Below are 16,325 nucleotides of genomic sequence, written 5' to 3'. Positions count from 1 at the left end.
TCTGGCTGGCATTCAACAAACATTTGTTGCGTGCTGTGTGCCAGTCACTTTCCAGGCACGTGAGACAGCAGTGGATAAAACAAAGATGCCTGTCTTCTTGCGGTTTATGTTCTGCTAGCTTGAGACCCAGAACAGACTATAAGCACAGTAAGCAAATTGTACCTTAGAAGTTGATCAGTGTTCTTCAAAAGGCGAGGAATAGAGCCCGATCTGGGGATCTGGAATGATGGCAGTGCAGGTAGGAATTTTTAAATAGGAAAGGCTTCATGGAGATGACTTTGAAGCAAGCACCTGGAAGAAGTGAGAGAATGAGGCACGTGGATGTGGGGCAGGAGCATTCCAGGCAAAGGGAACCACAGCAAATGCAAAACCCCTGAGGCTGGATTGTGCTCGTTTCACTCAGAAACAGCTAGAAAGAGCGCTAGTATGGTGGCAGTGAGTCAGGGGAAGAAGAGGAAGAGATGAGGTCAGAGAAGTGATGGACCTATTCTAGGCCAAGGCGAGGACTTCTGTCTTTGTCAAATGTTTCCACTCCCATTATGGCCCGGGAAATCTTCACTAATATAAACCTTACTGAAAATCCTAACTGGTGTGACCAAGGCTGCCATAAAGGGAAGCCCGGAAGAGGCGGGAGGCTGCTTTGGAACAGGGTAGTGTAAGGATGTGCCAGAAGGCCTGCTGGAGGTTGCAGCCCTTTGAGCGGGACTTGGGGATAGTGTGGTTTTCCAGGCAGAAGGAAGCGAGGGATTAGGTCGACCTGGTAGTGCTTGTCACACAACAGGCGCCCAATAAATAAAATGGAAATAGGCCGGGCGCGGTGGCTCAAGCCTGTAATCCCAGCACTTTGGGAGGCCGAGGCGGGCGGATCACGAGGTCAGGAGATCGAGACCATCCTGGCTAACAGGGTGAAACCCCGTCTCTACTAAAAAATACAAAAAACTAGCCGGGCGAGGTGGCGGGCGCCTGTAGTCCCAGCTACTCGGGAGGCTGAGGCAGGAGAATGACCGGAACCCGGGAGGCGGAGCTTGCAGTGAGCTGAGATCCGGCCACTGCGCTCCTGCCTGGGCGACAGAGCGAGACTCCGTCTCAAAAAAATAAATAAATAAAAAATAAAATAAAATAAAATGGAAATAAAATCGCGGAGTGTTCTACTTGTGTTGACTGACATCAAAACAAAACAAAAAACCCGCAGAGTGAGGGAAGGCACGGGCGGGGCTGTGGCGGGCAAGAGAGGTGGCAGGAAAATCCAACGCACGGCGCCTATGCAAATTCTCGTGTGAGGCAGAAAAGAGGCTCCGCCCGGCTCGAAGTTCCAAGCATGCGCAGTAGCGGCTCCTGCACCTCTAAGGATCCGCCTCTTTCCTCCTTTCTCAGCTTCGCTTTCACCCCGGGAGGCCCGCTGTATGAGACGGAGGGCGGGCTAAAGGCGGGACGAGACCCGATTGAGCGCAATTGTGACCAATCACCTTGCGGAATATTCGGCCTATAGCGAAGGAGAAGCTCAGAACAAAAAGAAGGCCCCACCCCTACTGACGGAGAAAACCTATGAAACCCGGGCGGAGGCGTGTGGAGTTGGGTAGAGAGCGAAATCACGCCTCTTCAGTCAGCCACGCCCTTTATTCTTGCTCAGCCTCGCCACAGAGAGCAAATCCGATTGGCTGGGCGACAACCTCAAAGGGCGGGGCTGTACACGTTCACTATGGGAATAAGGTAGCGGTGGGGGGGGCAGTTGGGCGGGGATAGGCTGTCCTAGGTAAGGTGGCAAAGGCCAATAACTCTTCAGGCTGCCTCTCCTCGAAAAGTCATCTTCTCGCGAACCTTTAAAATGCCTTCCTCCCCAGGCACCTCAAGGGACTAGAACGGAGTGCTTCATTTCTCTTTTTCCTCCTTGCAAAAGTCCCGTTTGCTACCATGGGGATGTACCAAGTGAGACTGAGTAGGGGGAGCGAGTGGTGATGGACGCGCCAGGTTACTGGCCGCTGCTCACCTAGGCGCTAGCAAACTTCTGCCAAGATCGGAACTGAGTACTAAACAGCCTCCACACTTCTCCCTGGTGCCGTCCCCGGCCTGGCGCCGCATCCCCCTGTGGGCTCGCGATGGCCGCGTCCCCTCCCGCTGCGGACGGGTCCTTTGGTACAGGCAGTCCGAGGTGAGTCCCCTCCTTGCTACTTCACCCTTCCGAGCGCCTGCGTGCGCATGCGCGGAGCGCGGCGCGCGCGGCGGTTGGGCCGTTGGCTGTTCGGCCCTGGGATCCGCCGCCACTCCGCGATCAGCCGGCTCTGAGCCGCGAGCCGCCGTGAGCACTCGAATTCGAGCCGGCGCCAACGAGCCCGGGGGCATCGCCCGCAGCGGCCAAGCTCATGGCCGGCTGAGCGGGACGCCGCCTCCGCCTCAGCCACCGCCGCCGCCGCCGCCTCCTCCTCCTCAGCCGGCGGCGGCCCGGGCCCAGCAACCATGGCTGAAGACTACTGGGACGGGCGCCTGCGGCGAACAGGAGGAGAAGGAGGTCGCGCGGCCTCATCCCGGGCCGCCGCCCCAGGCGCCGCCGCGCCGGCCCCGCGGCTCTGAGGTTGCTCGCGCGCCCCCGCCGGTGAGCGCGTCCCCGAGGCGTGGGGGCTGCCCCTCCTCCTTCAGAACCCACCCCGGGCGGTGCCCAGGGGTCTGGGCTGCCGGGCTGGCAGGTGCCCCCACCCCCGGCGAATTTCCCAGAATGCACCGGGGCGGGGGTCATTTGGGGCCTCCCTGACCTTGGCCCCGCCCTGGGAGCTGGGGTGGGAAGTGCTGTGGGTGCTAATGGGGAGCAGGGGAAATCAAAGGACCAAAGGGTGTGGAAATGGGTGACAATGGGGTGAAAGACTTGGGGGGGTTGCTAATGGGGGTCGGAGCATGTGGCAGTAAGCCTCATGCCAATAAGCCGTGTAAGGTTCAAGGCCCCGTGTGTGCTTGTGGAAGGAGGGCGGGGTGCGGAGCGGGTGAGGGACCCGAGGGTGTATAACGGGGGATGTCGAGGAAGTTCCAAGACATGCTCATAGGGGTTATGTCCGCGGAGAGGCCCGGTGTGTGTTCATGGGGGACAGGGTGGCACAGGTACCAGAACGTGTGCTGATGGGGTCAGAGCTCTGAGGCCTGGCGTGTGGCAGTGAGGCCCGGGATGCTGTTAATGCTGCGTGTCTGTCCCTGGGGCCTGCGGTGTGTGAGAATGCAGTGTGTGCTTTTGGAGGGCAGGTAGTTGAAGGACTCGAGTGATGCGTGTGTGCCAGTGAGGGTCATGGCTGTAGAGAGTGTATGCCTGTGGCCTCGAAGGTCTAGGTAGTTTGGGACCCAGTATATGCTAATGAGGGCAGAGTGGAGGAAGGACTGTGGAAGACCTGAGCCTGGCCTAAGGGAGATGCGAATTGTGTGTCTGCCTGGGCCCGGGAAGGGGTGGTGGGGAAGGAAGTGTTTTAGCACCGTCAGAGGCTCAGTGGACGAAGAGTCAAGGTGATGTGAGGTGTGAGTGTGTCCATGGACACAGGGAATGTGAGTCTCGAGGGCACACTAGGAAGAGCAGGGTAATATAAGCAGTTCTGGTGGTTGCTAATGTGGGTTTAGAGCCATAGAGGCTCTTCAGTGTGTGCCATTGGGAGAGTCAGCTGTGCAAAGTCTGGAATATGCTAATAAGCATCAGAACCTTGCAAAGATTGTGCCCTTGTGTCCGCGGAGGACCGGAGTATGTTGAGGTTCCAGGGGGTGCTACTTGGGGGTAGGACTGCAGAGGGGATCTAGTGTGTAATAAGGGGGATCAGGGCTTTCATGAAGGGATCCAAGTGTAACCAACAGGGATTATATCTGTGGAGGGGTCGAAGCAGAAAGCAATAGAGGACAGGAATGTGTGATGATCTTGGTGTGCTAAAGTGGATTACAGCTAGGGAGGGCTGAAGTGTGTGCTAATGGGAGTCAGGGCTGAATGGAGACCTATGTGCACTAATGAGGGTCAGGCCATGGTAGAACAGTGTGTTCTTGTGTCCCTGGGGAATAGGGCTGAGTAAGGGTTCAGAGTGTACTAACAGGGAGGCAGGACTGTGTGAGGCCCAGCGTGTGCTAATAGAAATCAGGCCTGAGTGAAGACTCAGTTTGTGCTGACCGAGGGGACAGGACAGTAGAAGGACTGGAATGTGTGTTAACGATGGTCATAGCTGTGAAGGGGCCTGAGTGTGGGTGACACCAGCTAGAGATCTTTCTGTAAGGTTCACTTTATGTTAACAGCATTCAGAGCAGCATGAAGAAGGTCCAGTGAGTGCTAATGTGGGTCAGCTATAGAGTACCCCAAGTGCATGTTAATAGAGGTCAGAATCATGTAAGGGGAACAATATGTTAATGTGGGGAGTCAGTGCTATGGAGAAGGTAAGAAGAAGCTAGGCCAGGGAGGGGCCCAAGAATGTGGTGGCAAGAGTTACTCAGAGGAGACTGTGTGTGTGCTGACAGAATTCAGGGCGGTATGTTATGTGTTAGGGCTTTGAATGCTGATGGGTATATGAGATAATAGCAGGTAAGATGTAGTGAGGCCTCCTTGAGGGTCTAGCGTGTATTAATGGGGATCAGGACATAGAGTGCGATGACCAGGTCCTTAGTGGTTGGTGTGGTGAGTATCCTTGAGTATGAGAGTAGTCTGAGGATGGGTGTATGTCTTTGGGGATCAGGAAGGGTCAGGCAGGACATGTGCCCTTTTTGGGGTGAGGTTTTATGTCCAGTTTCTTGCTCCCTCCTTCACTTTTTTTGAAATCTAAAAAGCTCAGTCAACTGAAATGATATTTAAAAGTTTCCTTGAGTATAAATGTTCAATTATGTCTGTTCACAGGGGCTTGCCTGAGCCCCCCCATCCCCCTTTCTGGGAGTGTCATGTGATATACAGATTTTACACCCCATCTTCCTAAAATCCCAAGAAACTGAACTCCAGAGCATGTCCAGCCCTTGGGGTTTCCAGTTAGAGGTCATGGACCCATGGCTCCTTCTGGCTCCCTCCCCATCCTCCATTCAGCCCTACTTCCAGTCTCCCCCAGCCCCTCCCCTACTCCCTGTCGCAACATGCAAAGCAACTGGGTATCTGTGCCATATGGGGACACAAGGTTGTCTTTGGGAGCTGGCCATGCTTTACCTTCCTCGCCTTAGGCCCAGTATTCAGCCTCCCAGGTCAGGATGTTTTGTCATTATCCTGGGTTCTCCATGGATGGACCTCATCCTGTATCTGAGGTCTTTCTGCTAGGGTGGCCCCTACCCCTCCTGGGGATAGTGAGTTCAGCCAGGTGGGGGTGGGAACTGCTGGGGGAAGCACCTGATTTCAAGGTAGCAGATGACCCATTTCTCTCCTCAAATCCAGCCCCAGTCTCATCCTCGACCTCCTATCTAGCTCTACTTCCCTTGGGCCCGGGGCCATCTTAGGCCCTGCTGTGAGTCCAGATGGTTCCTGGGCCAGGTCTTTCCCCCTCCTTGCTGGCCCAGAGCCCAAGAGGAAGCAGAAGACGGCTGGCCTAAGCCTTTTGGTGGCCCCATTCCCTTCAGCAATCCATCTAGGTCATCTTCCTGTCGATGCCAGCATCCTTGGGCTACCTTGTTTAGGGTTGTTCAATGAATAGCAGGGACTCATCACCTCAGCAGAGGTTGGTCCTAGGCCCTCAGCCCCCTGATTCACTTATTTCTGCCATAAGCACTTTTTGAGCATCTACTCTGTGTCAGTCACTATTCCAGGTCCTCAGGATATAGCCGTGACCTAAACACAGAAATCTACCCTGGCGGAGCTGATCTTCTAGTTGTGGCGGTGAGGAGATAGACAGTAAAGACTAAAGAAACAAATAAGTAGGTGGTGTCATTTCTGAGGAGGTAATGAGTGCTGGGGGGATAACTGGCAAGGTAAGGGAGCTCGGGATGGTTGAGATTTTAAATAGGGTTATTCATGGAGGCCTCATGAAAAGGTGACTTTTGAGCAATGGCCTGAAGGGAGAGGGGAGTGAGCCATTTCGAAATTTAGGAGAAGGGTGTTCCAAGGTACCAAGAACAGCCAGTGTGAAGGCCCCAAGGTGGGATTCTGCTGGGTGTGGTTGCAGAACAGCAAGTAAGAATGGTGGCGGGGCGGTTGGGGGGGGGGGGGGTGGGGGGTGGGCAGAGAGGTAATAGGGCCAAATGAGGTAAAGAAAGGCCTGTGGGCCACATTGAGGACTGGGGTGTGTATTTGGGGTGATGGGAAACGTAGTACATTCTTGAGTAGAGGAGAAATGTGACCTGGCTTGTAAAAGTCTAGATTGGACCCTAGGGGTCCTAACCTGATCAAACCTTTCTGGCAGCCCTGAGAACAGCTGGTATACACTGAGATCCCCCCCTCCACACAGTCCCACCCAGTGGGTGGGTCTGGGCAGGACACCCTGACACACACTCCCCACCCCACCCACCTGGGTAGATGAATGGGATGATGCAGTGGTTGTCATGACGATGAGTGCTAGAGAAGTCAGGAGGAGGGTCCCTGTGGCCACAGGGAATAATCTGTCTTGACCTTTGAGGGTGGTGCCAGGGGAACTATGCCACTCTATGGGCATGCTCGAGGCCATGTCACCCATCCTTCAATTCTGGGCACACGCCCTGGCCGACCCATGGCTGGGCCCATCACTGCAGCTGTACCTGAGAAGATCTGCTATGGAGCCTTCTGCTCCTGCAGTGGGGCTTTTCCCCTAGAGGCCAACAATCCATCATTTGGGCCCTTGCCTTCAATCAGCCACCTAAATCTGAGAACTCAGGTGGGCTACTTAGGAGCAGGGTCCCGGTGGAGCTGGCTCTGTGGGTGGGCAGGTACTTACAAAGATCCCCGTCCATGTTGGGTTTCCAGAAATCCTGAGTGGCTCTGGGGTCCATATTGGTTGAGTGAGCACTGACAAGTCCATGTCAGTGCCCCCTGCTAGACTATGGGCTTTAGGGGACCCATGGTGATCAAGCAAATGCTAATATGAGACCCATTTCCATCCTTGTCCCTTGCTCAGATCGCCATGGATCGGATGAAGAAGATCAAACGGCAGCTGTCAATGACACTCCGAGGTGGCCGAGGCATAGACAAGACCAATGGTGCCCCTGAGCAGATAGGCCTGGATGAGAGTGGTGGTGGTGGCGGCAGTGACCCTGGAGAGGCCCCCACACGTGCTGCTCCTGGGGAACTTCGTTCTGCACGGGGCCCACTCAGCTCTGCACCAGGTGGGTCCACTGGCTACCCCCTCTCCCATATGACCCTAGGCTGCTTCCCAGGTGTTGCCTCGTTGCCACATTCCTCATTTTCCTCTCAATTTTCTGCCCTTTCTCTGCCCCCCATGTGCTCTCTTCTCCACCTTCCTTCCCATCTTCTCTCAACACCCTCGATCTATCTGTCCATCTGCGCTCCTCTCCTTGCCTTTCTGCCCAGGCCCCGTTGTAGGGGGGCAGAGGGTGCCTTGCCTGTCACAGTTGCCCCAAGGCTCCCTCTGCCCTTCTGCCCTCTGTGATGGCCTCCTCAGGCCTCTGGTACCTGCCTGCCCTGGGCCTGCCTTCCCAGGACCCTTGGCTTCCCCTGCCACCACCTAGCTACCAGCTCTGAGCTCAGCTTTCCCTTGGAAGGAAAGGTTCCACCAGGTGACTTTTGCCTCCCCACCCCCCAGTTCAACCTGTCCTAGATGGACCTGAGCTTCCCTGGGCCCTATCACCCTCTCCCCGAGGGACTCCAGGTTTCCTCTGGGGGCCATGTGCACACATGTGTGATGATGGAATATGTCTCATGGGGGAGGGGGTGTCCTGTGGTTTCTGACCCCACCTGGCCTGCCCTACCCCTCTCCCTGCCACCAGAGATTGTGCACGAGGACTTGAAGATGGGGTCTGATGGGGAGAGTGACCAGGCTTCAGCCACTTCCTCGGATGAGGTGCAGTCTCCAGTGAGAGTGCGCATGCGCAACCATCCCCCACGCAAGATCTCCACTGAGGTGCTTGACCCAGTCTGGATGGTGGAGGAGCTGGAAAAGGGGGTTGGACCTGGGGAGGTGGAACTCATGATCCTGTTTCTCTCTCGCCTTACCTGCTAGGACATCAACAAGCGCCTATCGCTACCAGCTGACATCCGGCTGCCTGAGGGCTACCTGGAGAAGCTGACCCTCAATAGCCCCATCTTTGACAAGCCCCTCAGCCGCCGCCTCCGTCGTGTCAGCCTAGTAAGCACCTTGTGTTCCTGTCCTCTCCTTTTTCTCCTCCTCTCCCAGACCCTTCTGAACTTGCTTCAACCTGCCTCATTTGTCCCACAGTCTGAGATTGGCTTTGGGAAACTGGAGACCTACATTAAGCTGGACAAGCTGGGCGAGGTGAGAGGCAGCTAGGAGGCCCATGGTGGGGATGAAGGTCAGTGGGAACTCCTGGAATCTCATAGCACCTCTCCTGTCACACTTCCTCACATTCCAGGGTACCTATGCCACCGTCTACAAAGGCAAAAGCAAGCTCACAGACAACCTTGTGGCACTCAAGGAGATCAGACTGGAACATGAAGAGGGGGCACCCTGCACCGCCATCCGGGAAGGTACACACCCCCATCCCATCTACCCCAGGCTTCCCCAACTCACCCCTGGTGCACACACTCCATAATGAGAACAAAGACTGGTTCTGGAACCCCCTGCAAAACACTCTGGCTTTCATGGGAATGCCTGTCACCCACATATCCAGGTAATAATCAGGGTAACCAGGAATCTGTTCCCATTTGGATAAAAGGTGGATGAATTGCAAACCAGGGTTTGGTTCCGAGAACACCCCTGAAAGTGCTCACCAATTTATTTACTGTAACAATTTCTAGTCAGAATATCACATGGAATGAATTTGAATTGCACTGAAATTGAGTGTGCAAATTCGATTTCACATGATGCTGCAGGCCTGTGTACTGAGGGTTGGAGCCAGGCCCCTTCCCAGAAACCAAAAACAGGTTGTGAAAATCTAGTGTCACATGAGCCTGGGGCTGCAATCCCAGGTTCTTGCTCCATACTCCCCTCTGAGTCTTGTTTTCCACATCTGCAACATGGAGACACAACTTGCATGGGGTGGGTTAGAGCTGGTGGCTCCGAGGCATTACCCTGAACTGTCTGGAGAAAGAAAGAAAGAAAACCTGGGCTTGTCCCTTTCTAGTCCTTGTCCTCACCTCTGTCCTGAGGGTAGGACCCTGACTCTTCCCGTCCCACTCCCATGCTTCCTGCAGTGTCCCTGCTCAAGGACCTCAAACATGCCAACATCGTTACGCTACATGACATTATCCACACGGAGAAGTCCCTCACCCTTGTCTTTGAGTACCTGGTAAGGTTGGGTGGCACTGGGTCCCGGGGGGAGGTGGGGAGAAGGCCAGGAGCCGTAGGAAGTAACCCTCATTCCTGTACCACCTCTTCTTTCCTCAGGACAAGGACCTGAAGCAGTACCTGGATGACTGTGGGAACATCATCAACATGCACAACGTGAAAGTGGGTGTGGGGCAGGAAGCAGGGGCACAAGGGGGCCCCCACTCACCCACTCCAACCCACAAATCTCCCAGAAATGGACTTTTCCCTTTGGCTTTTTTTGCTAGGAGCCCTTGGAGGGCACTGGGACCCTGTCCTCTATTGTGTGACAAGGCTCTGGGCCTGGTGTCTGTGTTTGGGAGGGGAGCAGTGCCTGCTGGGGGTCGGGCTAGTGGATAGTCTTTGATCTCTGCCTGCCATTCCTGGGTCCCCAGCTGTTCCTGTTCCAGCTGCTCCGTGGCCTGGCCTACTGCCACCGGCAGAAGGTGCTACACCGAGACCTCAAGCCCCAGAACCTGCTCATCAACGAGAGAGGAGAGCTCAAGCTGGCTGACTTTGGTACCACTGGCCTCCCCCTTCTTCTCATTGGCTCACCAGCCTCCTACTTTCCCATGACCACTTAGTCTCACTTCCCTTCAGCCTTCCCAGATTTTGCCTAGGACACCCTCAGTCTCAACTGCACTCTCCCCCAGACTTTGCCCATGACCCCCTCACTCTAGCTGTCCTTTGTCTGATTTCCAGGCCTGGCCCGGGCCAAGTCAATCCCAACAAAGACATACTCCAATGAGGTGGTGACACTGTGGTACCGGCCCCCTGACATCCTGCTCGGGTCCACGGACTACTCCACTCAGATTGACATGTGGTAAGGACAGGTGGAAGTGTGGCAGGGGCCACGTGGTAAAGGGGGTGGCTTGGTCACAACAGCCACCCAGTCAGCTGCCTCTCTATTCACTGTGCCCTCCCTGCCCAGGGGTGTGGGCTGCATCTTCTATGAGATGGCCACAGGCCGGCCCCTCTTCCCGGGCTCCACGGTGGAGGAACAGCTACACTTCATCTTCCGCATCTTAGGTGAGGAGGCATGGGCCCTAGACGCTGTGGAGACACAGAGAGGACCTGTGAGATGTTTGGGATAACTCCTCTTCCCTACTAGGAACCCCAACTGAGGAGACGTGGCCAGGCATCCTCTCCAATGAGGAGTTCAAGACATACAACTACCCCAAGTACCGAGCCGAGGCCCTTTTGAGCCACGCACCCCGGTGAGGCTGGTGGGTGGGTGGACGTTAGGGGCCAGAGTGTCCAAACTCATTTTAAAGCAGGTCTCTTTGTCCTTGTGGCAGACTTGATAGCGACGGGGCCGACCTCCTCACCAAGCTGTTGCAGGTGAGACCACCTTGGGTCAGCCTTGGGGGTATGGGATTCCAGGTGTGGGGAAACAGGGACCCCCACCCCAAACCAGGGGCAGGGTCTGAGGTGGGCAGAGAGACCTACTCGTTGAAGATAATCAATACTGTCCCCTTCCCCCCACCCCCACTCAGTTTGAGGGTCGAAATCGGATCTCCGCAGAAGATGCCATGAAACATCCATTCTTCCTCAGTTTGGGGGAGCGGATCCACAAACTTCCTGACAGTGAGTGGAGCTGGGGAATGGACCAGCCAGTGTGGGGACTGGGAAGCAGAACTGCTGGGGCCAGCTGGCGGGTTGTGTAGGATTCTGGCTATGCTACTCTAAGTGGGGGGACATCTTGTTCACAGGTGTGATGGGTTGTATTTGTTATGAAAACATTTTTTAGTTTTCAGTTCCTTTTACCTTTCATGAAAAATTTAAAACATACATAAAAATATATGCAATAGCATTTTACCTTTTTTAAAGTAGACATTTCCTTACATGCGCTAAAAAATGCACACATCATAAGTATACTATACAATGAATTTTCATAAATGAAACGTATCCTTGTAACTAGCACAAAAGTCAAGAAACAGAATGTTAAAAGCTCCCCACCCCCAGCTCCCTTGCATCTCCTTCAGTTATTCCCAGCCCCTCCCCAAAGAGTGACCACTGTTTTGACCTCTAACAGCAAGGATAAGTTTTTTTCTGTCCTTGTACTTTATAGAAATAGAATCACATGTGATGTTCTCTTTTTCTATCTGGCTTTTAAAAACTTTTTAATATGGATATTTTCAAATATATTTATATATTAGTCAAAATAATATGATGAGTCCCTAAGTACTCCAATAAATCATCAATCCGTGGTCAATCTGGTTTTATCTATATTCTCTCTGATTATTTTGAATCACATCCAATCTCAGACATCATAGCATTCATCCCTAAATAATTTCAGCATATACCTATAAAAGATTTTTTTAAAAACAACATTATTATCAAACCTACAAAAAACATTTGCTCACTTTCCCTATCTCCCCACTAGATTAATACATAAAGCAAACCCCAAACACCACCCATCACCTAGACTTAACCGGTGGTAACGGCAATACCATAATCCACTTGACAAAATTAATAATGATTTCTTTGTGTCATGTAATAGTCCATATTTTATCTTCCCTGGTTGTAGCTTGTTTGTATATGGAATTGTTTGACAGATGAAGGTCAAGCCTCTCAGAGAAGGCAGCGTTTTCTAATTCTTCCAGTGGGGTCATATGGGGCTGGTCCTGAATGGCCTCATGGGTCATCCCCTACTTCTATGTCTCCCCCATCTGTAGCTACTTCCATATTTGCACTAAAGGAGATTCAGCTACAAAAGGAGGCCAGCCTTCGGTCTTCATCGATGCCTGACTCAGGTAGGTACAGCCCCTTGTCTTCCTCCCCACCCCACCCACCTACCTGCTTACCCACCAACAGCCATCTGCTCTGCTTTCCCCCACAGGCAGGCCAGCTTTCCGCGTGGTGGACACCGAATTCTAGCCACAGACCGAGGCCCCAGCAGGCAGTGGCTGGAGGGATGCCACACCCCTCACAGGGCAGCCCCCAACTACATCTTCCCTGCTTACTCTGCCTACCTGCCTGAGCCATGTTCACCTGCCCACTTGTCCCTTGCTGCCTGTCCAAACACCCAACCATTGGCCTGTCAACCCACCCATTGGCCTGTCTGCTGGGTGCTAACAAAGCTCTCATCACTCCTTCACTTGGTCTGTCTGTCTGTCTGTCTCTATCTTGGTAGTTGCCGGTGGACAGCATGGCCGTGCCAGCCTCCCACACTGAGGCCAGGCCTACCCCTCATCATACCATCCCCCAGGACCACTACCCCACGGCCAGCCAGGGGTCCAGAGCTAGCTCAGGCTGGGGATCTCGACTCAGACAAGATGGTGACAATGCCTTGAGTCTGAGGCATCCCCTGCCTGCTTTCCTGCCTGCCCCACCTGCCTCATATTGTGTGGGCCTTTTTTTGTTTGTTTCATTCATTGTTTTTTTTTAATTATTTTAAATGAGGTTTTCATTTTTTTAAATGCAATATCTCTGTATACAGATTGGCTGGGCCCCACCCCCTGCGTGTGGCCCTCCCACAGTATTTTGTGCAATGAAGCCCTGCTCCCAGCCTTTCAGAGACAGGGACACAGCCCCTATTTGGAACCCTGATCATCACCAGACCCTGGGATCAGCTATGGGAAAGCATGCCACGGCTACTCGCCTTCCTACCCCCGCCTGCCATCCTTAGCTACAGGAGAATCTGGGGACTACCAGAGACTCTGGGAAATGGACAAGGTGGGGGGCCCCACTCTTTCTCTCCTGCAGTCCCATAGCTGGGGCCTCCTTCCTTCTCAGGGTCTCCCCAGCTCAGCCCTCTTGCTCCCATCCCACTCGGTGCTGTTGGGTAGGGGCCCTGCCAGGAACTGACCAGCTCAGCAAGGAGCCATAGTGTGCATATGTGCACAAGCAGGGTTGGGGGAGGGGGTTGTGAGGGGTTGTGCCCAGGTGTTGCCCCCTATCTCCTGGGGAGGGTGAGCAGGGCAGGGACAGTCTCCAGGGTCAGTCCCTGGATGGGTGGTTACCTCCCCTTCCTCCACCCTAAGCCCTGGGGCCCTGAAATGGGGTGGGAGGGCAGGGGTGGGAGCCCTCCTAGTGGGTTTGGGGGGTTGGGTTCCTGAATGCACCATAATCGCTGTATGAAATATTAAAAAGTCTAAAGTGAAAAGCCTGCTTGCAAATCCCTGTAGGGGTGGAGGGTGGCCAAGCTGGGGTGATTACTGGGACCTTGGAGAATTCATACCTGATCACCACTGTCTAGGAAAACACTGGGAGTGGACCAGGGACACGTCACAACTATGAAAAAGGCATCTAAGGTATTGCACATGTAACAGTAGAACATGGAGTTGAAGCAGGTAGGGCAGGCTGAATGGTGTTGATGGGCTGAGAAGCAGAAAGGGGAGTTAGATTTGCCCAGGAATGTGAGAAAGCCTGATAAGAGGGTGGAGACAGGGGAGTGGAGAGATGATGTTTGAAAGACACTGGAAGGCCCAACAGAACCATGGATGGGAAGATGAGGCAAAGGCCCTGTATGACCACTACAGCATCTGACTAGGAAACCATGAAGAGGAGGGAATCTTGACGGTAAAGGGTAGATTGTGGACCACTGAGTAGGTAGAGAAATCCTTAACCTGGAAATTTCAATTATTAGTGTCCAGGAAGTAATAGAAACCATGGGCATGGGTGAGAGAGTTTGCAAGAGGCCGGGGATCAATGACACAACCTGGGATTTGCTCTCAGGTATGAGGATAGTTGAGACTTTTATTTCCTTTGTCCTGTGAGTTCCAGCCCCAGTCCCACCATCTTAGGCAAAGCCAAGGATTGTTTTGCAAGCAGAAGAGGTGGGGTGAGCAGGGCCAGGCAAATACTGCAAGTAATGGCAAGCCTAATTAAGTGGCCGTTTACTAAAGCCCAGTGGTGGGGGCCCATGGACTTCTAATCACTCTACTGTGTTTTGTTTGTTTTTTGAGATAGTCTCTGTCGCCCAGGCTGGAATGTAGTGGCACAATCTCGGCACACTGCAACCTTTGCCTCCTGGGTTCAAGCTGTTCTGCTTCAGCCTCTGAGTAGCTGGGATTACAGGCATGCGCCACCACACCCAGCTAATTTTTGTATTTTTAGTAAAGATGGGGTTTTACCATATTGACCAGGTTGGTCTCAAACTCCTGACCTCAAGTGATCCACCCCCCTCGGCCTCCCAAAGTGCTGGGATTACAGGCTTGAGCCACCAAGCCCAGCCTCTACTGTGTCTTTGTAAGCACTTTAGTGATGTTTCAGCTTGCAGCCTCATGGTGCCATGATGACTGCCATGTCCCCAGAGGTGGAAAAGCAAGCAGGGAAAACAAAACACCTTCCTTACCTGCCTGTTTTCTTTTAACGGCTGGAACTTCCACAAGCTCCTCAGCAGACTTCCGGTGCCATTTCTTGGCTAGAATCAGATGACATGGCCACTTCTGGCAGCAACGGAGGATGGGAAAAGGAGGGCCTTGCAAAGGGGGACAGGATTGCCAGGGTGGATTTAAAAGGATTAGAATTCACCCAACTGCTCTGGGAAGTGGTAGGGTCACTGGTGTGGGCAGAGGTTGGCCTCTGGAAGGTGAAAAAACGGTCTAGGGCTGGACGTCTCTTGGATTTACCTGGCTGCCCAGATAAATGGGGAGGGGGAGTCTGCAGAGGGGTAATGGGGAGAATCAATTCAGAGAATCTGACAAGATTCAACTGGGCTTAAAGAGCAGCTATCTGCCATGTGTCTGACTCAACTTAAATGCCACTTTCTTTGGGGACCCTTAAGTGAAAGCGCTGCTCCCTTACCTCACCCAGCGCTTACAAAACTGACCCTTCATCTATGCCAGGTCTGGGCTGGGGGCTGGAATCAGAGTAATAAAGACACAATCCCTGCCCCGCAGAGGTTAACTGAAAATAGGTAAATTACGAGATTGTGAGGGGGAAGGGAGGTTCGAAATTAAAGTCATCACCAACAGGGCTGGCAGCCCTGGCAGAGAAAAGAATAGCATAGCCTAGTGCAGTGGTTCTCAACCAGAGACATTTTTCCCCCAAAGGACATTTGGTAATGTCAGGAAACACTTGGTTGTCCTGAGGGGTACTACTTGGTATCTAGTAGGTAGAGGCCAGGGATGCTGCTACACATCCTGCAGTGCCCACAACAAAGAAATGACAGTGCTGAGGTTGAGAGACCCTGGCCTAGTGCAAGGCTTCTCAAACTCTGGGCCTCGGGATTCCTTTATGTTCTTAAAAGTTTAAGACATTCAAAAGAGTTCTTGTTTATGTCATATAGCCTCTGGATTCAGAAGCCTCTAGATAATTACACTGTACACCCCTGAGAGAATGAGAGTGAAAAAGTATTGTGAAAATAGTTTTCATTTTGTGAACCCCCAAGAGGAGTTTTGGACCGGTAGACAGGCTGGGACCACACGGTTGGAGAATGTTTGACCTGGTGTTTAAGGTCACAGCTCTGGAACGAGATTTCTCAAGTTTAAACTGCAGCTCCACCACTTATTAGCTGAGAGACATTTCTGGTACTCAGCGTCCAGTTATTAGCCATGGGTGATAAGGACAGTACCTGCTGCCTGAGGCTACTATTTTAGTCCAACAAAGCACTTAAACTGGGCGGACAGCTAGTTTAGTTATGATTGCTATGACTCCAACAAACATAGGGCCTGGGGCTAACTTGCCTTCAACACCATGTCTAGTGAATAAATCTAGTTCAGGAAGAGAAACAATGACCCACAGGCCTAGGTGGGTCTCTGGAGGTGGAAACCCCTTTTGCATTGGGTTTTGATGGTTAAGGGTAGTACAATGAAGGGCATTCTGATCAGGCTAACAAACGCTGCTCCCAGGGTAGGAGTCCTCGCCCACCTCGGGAACCTCAGTCTCCACTTTCCATGCCACCTGTGCCCTAACTCTACAGGGCGTTGGAACCCCACAAGGCACTTTTGTCTTTCTTGGTTCCCACTGAAGATTTTACCCCACCTAACCCTTCGACGCGTCTGTGCGCGGGGCCATTTCCAATATGGCAGTAGCCCCGCGACTGTTTGG

General features: G+C 53.2%; 1 protein-coding gene and 1 long non-coding RNA gene across 7 annotated transcripts; one reads left to right on the top strand and one right to left on the bottom strand.

Annotated features, from left to right (window-relative positions):
• The first annotated feature begins 1,780 nt into the window (after positions 1-1,780).
• Positions 1,781-12,429, top strand: CDK16 (cyclin dependent kinase 16). 6 transcript variants are annotated; one of them, XM_007991517.3, is made up of 17 exons: positions 2,464-2,590; positions 5,713-5,794; positions 7,005-7,212; positions 7,834-7,967; positions 8,067-8,192; positions 8,283-8,339; positions 8,437-8,551; positions 9,218-9,312; positions 9,411-9,473; positions 9,725-9,848; positions 10,032-10,152; positions 10,261-10,358; positions 10,441-10,546; positions 10,607-10,670; positions 10,826-10,916; positions 12,008-12,085; positions 12,172-12,429. In XM_007991517.3, the coding sequence occupies exons 3-17, from the start codon at positions 7,011-7,013 to the stop codon at positions 12,207-12,209; spliced, it is 1,512 nt and encodes a 503-aa protein (XP_007989708.1). In that variant the 5' UTR covers positions 2,464-2,590; positions 5,713-5,794; positions 7,005-7,010; the 3' UTR covers positions 12,210-12,429. The 6 variants fall into 6 exon arrangements, with proteins under 6 accessions (XP_007989710.1, XP_007989711.1, XP_007989709.1 ...); XM_007991519.3 differs by lacking the exons at positions 2,464-2,590; positions 5,713-5,794 and adding an exon at positions 1,781-2,149 and having other exon boundaries at positions 10,628-10,670; XM_007991520.3 differs by lacking the exons at positions 2,464-2,590; positions 5,713-5,794 and adding an exon at positions 1,966-2,149.
• LOC119622030 (uncharacterized) lies at positions 10,043-16,320 on the bottom strand. The gene is made up of 2 exons (XR_005238624.2): positions 14,629-16,320; positions 10,043-10,382 (listed from the first exon to the last, which is right to left on the bottom strand). It is a non-coding gene; the product is annotated as an uncharacterized lncRNA (long non-coding RNA).
• Between the last annotated feature and the right edge of the window lie 5 nt (positions 16,321-16,325).

The sequence above is a fragment of the Chlorocebus sabaeus genome, chromosome X, assembly GCF_047675955.1.
Source record: "Chlorocebus sabaeus isolate Y175 chromosome X, mChlSab1.0.hap1, whole genome shotgun sequence".
NCBI classification, from domain to species: domain Eukaryota; kingdom Metazoa; phylum Chordata; class Mammalia; order Primates; family Cercopithecidae; genus Chlorocebus; species Chlorocebus sabaeus.
The sequence above is the reverse complement of the archived record's forward strand: the minus strand, read 5'-3'. Positions and strand labels throughout refer to the sequence as shown.

Coding starts and splice junctions, on each gene's coding strand:
- CDK16 (XM_073013759.1), top strand. CDS start 6,549: ATGCCACTCTATGGGCATGCTCGAGGCCATGTCACCCATCCTTCAATT. Junction 10,671..10,825: donor TCCTCACCAAGCTGTTGCAG/GTGAGACCACCT, acceptor ACCCCCACTCAG/TTTGAGGGTCGAAATCGGAT. Junction 10,917..12,007: donor GATCCACAAACTTCCTGACA/GTGAGTGGAGCT, acceptor CCCCATCTGTAG/CTACTTCCATATTTGCACTA.